The 5,919-nt window shown below is 35.8% G+C and overlaps 1 protein-coding gene across 1 annotated transcript; it reads right to left on the reverse strand.

Annotated features, from left to right (window-relative positions):
- Positions 1-524: 524 nt before the first annotated feature.
- LOC132552653 (probable caffeoyl-CoA O-methyltransferase 2) lies at positions 525-5,455 on the reverse strand. The gene is made up of 6 exons (XM_060216841.1): positions 5,318-5,455; positions 4,458-4,614; positions 4,114-4,323; positions 3,449-3,549; positions 2,146-2,322; positions 525-782 (listed from the first exon to the last, which is right to left on the reverse strand). Exons 1-6 carry the CDS (start codon positions 5,453-5,455, stop codon positions 714-716), a joined length of 852 nt encoding a protein of 283 aa, XP_060072824.1. The 3' UTR covers positions 525-713.
- Positions 5,456-5,919: the final 464 nt, after the last annotated feature.

A 5,919-nucleotide genomic window follows, 5' to 3' on the forward strand; every position in this document is an offset into this window, starting at 1 on the left:
AATCGGAAGTGACAGAAATTAGACATTTTCATTCTGGAACACGAGTCGTGTCAACCAGAACACAAAATCAGCGTGGAACTAAATTTCAACAGATTAAATTTCGGAGGGAGAAAACTTAATAACGATAAGAGAAAAACACGAAGTTTCATATTGGTTTATTTTCTGTTTATAAGACACAAACTGTGTCCATTTCTCTCCATTTACACTTACACTGAGCAAAACACATACATAATCGCCAGTCCATTTGAACTGGCGCGGTTGTCCTGAGTATTAGTAAGTATTCAATATTAGAAGTAATTTTTCACCAGTCCCAGCGACCTGACCACAACACCCTTTGTCCATTATCACTAGCACTAATCATTTGAATTTCAAATATCAGACGACTGATCCAAGACTGGATATACAAATATGTACATTTAACATCTTTGCTAAACTATTAAAATATTTTATAGCTATTTAATTCTGGGTCAATGTGGCATCACATTGTTACCATTGTTTATCATTGTCAAAGCGGTGTCGTTTTCATTCACATTCTTTCAGTATATCGATAGAAAGTTCGTCAGTTCTGAGTAGTCTACAAGTTCAAATGTTTTCCTGTCTGATGTCATTTGTTTATAGAGCGTTCTGCTTTGATATCTATCTGCGTAATATCTATATAATGTATGTCAAAACTGCATTCAATAGTTTATATCTGCATCCGTTTGAAGACATGTTCAGACCTCTCCCTCAAACTCTGCTTTCCTTCTTATGATCGTCACACCGTCACGGATTGGCACCAAAACCTGCTCGAATACAAAGAGAGACCAATCAGTTAATTAATTATATATTTATTTCATCAACGCACGAGTCTTTACTGTAGCATACCAAAATATACTAGTGGTTTTTTTATGGTATACAAACCACATATAGACTCCGGACTTGCAAGCTACTAGAGAGTTGAACAGCTGACACTTCAGTGGATATCACTTTCAGTACAGTATAGAATATATGTTTTTCTCGTATCCAATATGATATTGGATAAATTTATATGCCTGACGATATACTTAATTGCGTCATGTAGCTGTTTCGTCAATAACACTTGGGATCTCAAAAGCGAAAATCTAGACGACAAGTTGTGTACAGTGGAAACCGGCCGAAGCAATGCTGCTTTAATTTAGACGGAGACGCACACTAATCACATTATTCAGTAAATTCATGTATGTAGGTCTTCAGTATTTAATGACTACACAAGAATGTCCATTCTAGGCTGTGTTTTTGGGGTATTAGACAGCAAATAAAAGAATTTTCATAATAATCAAAGATTTTTAAATAAATCTAAATTTTGGTTCCGTATGCTACAGTAAGAATCAAATACAACACCGGTACAGTAGCCGATCAAATACACACAAAATAAACATGGAGAAAGATTTTTCAAATGTTTCAAAAAACATTTCTTTATCACATCAAACTTCGAAAATTATATTCTTTTTAGGACATTATACAGAAAGCAGTATAAAGTGCCAGGTCACAGACTATATGCTTTAACTGTGGTAAATCAGAATTTTCTTATTTAGATTATACCAACTTCAACAATATTTTGTCATCTAATATTAATTTTTACGATAGCTCCTTTTTCATCGTATAAACAATCATAAGAATTTTGATTTGATACAGTGATACATTTTTACATAGGAGACTCTGTTATCTTTATAAAGGCACAGTTTTTACATTGGAAACCCTGTTATCGTTATAAAGGTACAGTTTTACCTTGGAAACTCTGTTATCTTTACATAGGCACATTTTTATCTTGGAAACCCTGTTATCGTTATATAGACACAGTTTTAACTTGGGAACCCTGTTATCGTTATATAGGCACAGTTTTAACTTGGAAACTCTGTTATCTTTACATAGGCACATTTTTATCTTGGAAACCCTGTTATCGTTATAGAGACACAGTTTTACCTTGGAAACTCTGTTATCGTTATAAAGGCACAGTTTTACCTTGGAAACCCTGTTATCGTTATATAGGCACAGTTTTACATTGGAAACCCTGTTATCGTTATATAGACACAGTTTTTACATTGGAAACCCTGTTATCGTTATATAGGCACAGTTTTTACCTTGGGAACCCTGTTATCTATATAGAGACACGTGAAATGGTTATACCTGGGAAACTCTGTCATCATTATAAACATGGTCGTTGAAACCTCGCATTACGTTAATTTCAATCCGATCTTCTTCAAGTTCAAGTTTGTCCTGTGATAGATAGGACTGCCCCCCGTGGAAGGTGTTGTCTATCAGGATTGTACCTCGGAAGTCCAACAAGTCATTGTCCATGATTATCTGTAGAGAGATTACATATCAAAGTCTCATGATGAATTAAAAGTTTGAAGTGCTCACGTCTGTGGTATAAATATAAGAAAACAAATAAACAAAACGACAAAAAATTACTTTTTAGATCTGTGATAAACGTATTTTTTCCTTCTTGACAGTTGTTTTGTTTCCATGGAAGTGTGATACATGTAAATGATATATATATAAACCAAATTGACTACTGTACTTTGTAACCATCTTGTGAATTTTTTTGGTTTATGATCTTTAACCATCTCGTCACACTTTTTTCGACCTTAGTGTACATAGGATTATAGTAGAGTCGAAAAAAAGTTGGTCGATTCCTTACATTCTCGTACACTACATACGTCAGTACCATTCCGCTCCAGAATGGTCATTTGTCTGGTGAAGGTGACGTGCAGTCATCGAAAAGTCACACTCTAATCTTTTACTGGCTGTGTTATAAGAACTTCTATTTTACTGATAATTAATTGTTTTGACACCTCTGTGATGTAGGTGCTGTATACACAAGTGCTAAAAATTAATCTTTTCTGGGTATGTGACATATCTCTGTCTACATCGCACACATGTGATTGGTTATTACTCTTCGCCTACATTTCCCATTCGTTGAAGTAAATTGTTGTGATTAGACCATCATGAATATTCCATGAAATAAACGTCAAAATTACTAATGTTATCCCTATTTTTAGCGAGGAGGTAAGTTTTTTATCAGAATAAAAGCAGGTCTACCCCTATCAATGTGAGTAAGATTATGGTACACGTGTGTACTCATATTCTCTTACTTATCAAGACAGTGGGAATTGTACAAAAACACACAAATGAAGGACATCTTTCAATACAAAGTTAGGTTTATAAAACAGCAGTGCAAGAAATAAATCAAACTGTATCATACAGCTGTTTCAACCTTCTAGAGGTGTCACGGGCCTAAATTGTTGAAACCCAGTAGATAACTAAGGAAAGGCCTTAAAAGTAGATACCAGAAACCCAAGGTGGAGGTATAAATCTACTCTACCTTGTAGCGGGTAGCATTTCACCAAAATAGACAATGTTTAGCTATACATTGATACACTCTTCCCTGAAACATTCAGAAAAGAAAGGTTTTCACACCTAAACTTACATTATAGTACTCGATATATCCTTCCTTGTTGGCGTCAATAAAAACCATGTCGAATTTCTGTCCTTCTGTCGCCAGTTGTTGTAGACTTTCTGACGCTGGACCTGTTGATAATAAAAAGAACATGTTCGTCGTTTGATTCAGTTTTCTCCCTAACAATATCCTCCCAAGCACTGTGATTAGCCGTAGTTTTGGTAACTGAAAAAAACTCCTTTTTTGGTAATGTGTCGAGCACCTCCTTTTATTTTCCCGATTTCTTTGCAATATTTACATTTTCTTTTAAACATTTTCTAATCATTGTTACTTCCGGTTCGACAAATAATCATCAAACTCATTACAAACAGGACGGCAGACCAATCTTGAAAAATAAAACAAAAATGTAAAGCACAGTGATGTTATAGTAAATATACAAATAAAAGCCACGCGTACATGATGGCAATTATACAAGACAACTTTTCAAGGTCTGATTCGGGGTTATACCCCAACATTTTCGGCGAACATAAATAAATAGTGTCTTCAATTTTATCTACACTGAATTAAGATGACGGAATTCCAGTCTATTATTCTTACAAATAATGGTCACTTGGCAAATTCTAGGCGATGGTATCCATGTTATGACTTCTTAATAATTTTATGTCACCAAAACAACAACGTTGAGAGTTTCTTACCTATCATGATGTCGATTTTCTTTCCGTGCGGTGATTGGTCAACCAATTTCCTAGCAACGTCTCCAACATACTTCCCTATCTCACACGAGATCACTTTCCCATCAGCTGGAAGCGCCTCAGCTATGGCGAGTGCGGCACATCCAGTAAATAGACCAACCTCCAGGACTCGTTTGGCATTGGCTATACTCGTGAGAGTTTTCAAGAATGATCCTGAAATTCATTTCATGTGGGAAATGTTTTATCGCTTTCCTGATATTAAACCAAACGTAAGTTCGCGTTGGCATAGTAACCATTCATTAATATCTAAGTTTCATTGAAACCAAAATTGGAAAGATTTTTGTTACCCTCCAAAGCACCAGACAGCATTACGGGTGACACCTCCCAATCGAGCTCTCCCCCTTCATACGCCTGTTTCCAGGGATGGTTCTCTGTTTCCTTGATGAGGTTGTCAATGGCTGCACTTGGGGGACTGGATACGGAGTTACAGTAGTCCTCACCTGCCTGTGTAAGTAACATAAACCAGAATTACAAATGAATGATATTTGGATTTTTTTTATTCGGAATTTAACTGTAATAGGAAGGATTAACCCCCAGGCGGGGTTCAAACCAGCGAACCCTCGGTGTCTAGCCGGATCCTCTACCGCTCGACTAAAGGGAAATTTACGTAAGTCAAGGCTAGTAAGGCGACACGTACTCTCAACTTCTACATAACTTTTCTCAAACGCTAACAAGTCAACTGAATTGTTCGTGTGGAAAGTAGATGAGTGGGATTTTCTTCCAGGCATAACGTAATCGGGGACTTTTTTTCTTTCAAAAATAAAAGTTCGCTTTGGTACGTTAGGTACTTGAAATGAATTATGTTATCTTTTTCTTAAAGTATAACGGTATATGTAGAAATTATACCATAAAACGCGGGGTTCGAACTCAAAACGTAATCGTTACTCAGTTGATAACACATCCTCACAAGCAGTTGTTCATCATGTCCATAATCTCTACACTTATCAAAAAAAATCTCGGGCTTTATTCAAAGTAACAGTCTGCTTACCCATCCTATCTACATACTATATATACATGTGTTGTCCATCCATACAAAAGGATGTTTAAGTCGTACGTCTCTGTATGATAGCTTAGATCTATTATATTTAAAAGCCGTGTAATGTAAACAGCGGGAAAACACGCGTTCTAATGTTGTGTTAAAACTTACAATGACACAATCAATACAGTTCTGGATCTGTGACTGGATGTCCTCCGGAACTCCTCGGTTCTTTGCCGACTCTTGTAACTTTACAAGATGACGTAGAACTGGATGGCCCCAACTGTAGTTTTGAAAAGTAAAGTCCATCTTTGAGATTTGATTAGGTCACCTAAAAAGGAAAATAAATAATTTAAGAACTGAAAAGAAGACGGCGATATGACTTTTATAATAGGAGAGGTGTTTTTCCTAGCCACACTATGATATAATTTTATAAAGCCGAAACAATGGCGATCTAAAAGTTAAATATGTCGGTTTTCCTTAGGTCACGGGGTATTTATAATGTGCTACGTTCGCCATCCATGTCACGGTCACATGCCGATGATAATGAAAGTTAGATGTTGCTCCAGTTGTTTTGATAGAGACTAATTAATAACAGATTAACTAGTTGATTCTGACCCAGTAAAATCAAATAAATTATGCTAAAATGATATCAATATTATCAATTCAGAAGATATATGTCCTTAAAAAATCTATAACAAATGAGTTCAAGTCCATCACACAAAGATCCTGCCTTCCATAATGAAATCCATTGATCATATTTGACTCGTTCC

This window comes from Ylistrum balloti, unplaced genomic scaffold (genome assembly GCF_031769215.1).
Source record: "Ylistrum balloti isolate Yb309-2 unplaced genomic scaffold, AGI_CSIRO_Ybal_v1 Utg370264, whole genome shotgun sequence".
Taxonomy (NCBI): Eukaryota; Metazoa; Mollusca; class Bivalvia; order Pectinida; family Pectinidae; genus Ylistrum; species Ylistrum balloti.

Bases quoted from the DNA above. Each gene is read 5' to 3' on its own strand.
- LOC132552653 (XM_060216841.1), bottom strand. From the start codon at position 5,455: ATGGACTTTACTTTTCAAAACTACAGTTGGGGCCATCCAGTTCTACGT. The intron at 4,615-5,317 runs GTAAGTTTTAAC...TTACTTACACAG, and splicing joins ACTGTATTGATTGTGTCATT to GCAGGTGAGGACTACTGTAA. The intron at 2,323-3,448 runs GTAAGTTTAGGT...ATCTCTCTACAG, and splicing joins GATATATCGAGTACTATAAT to ATAATCATGGACAATGACTT.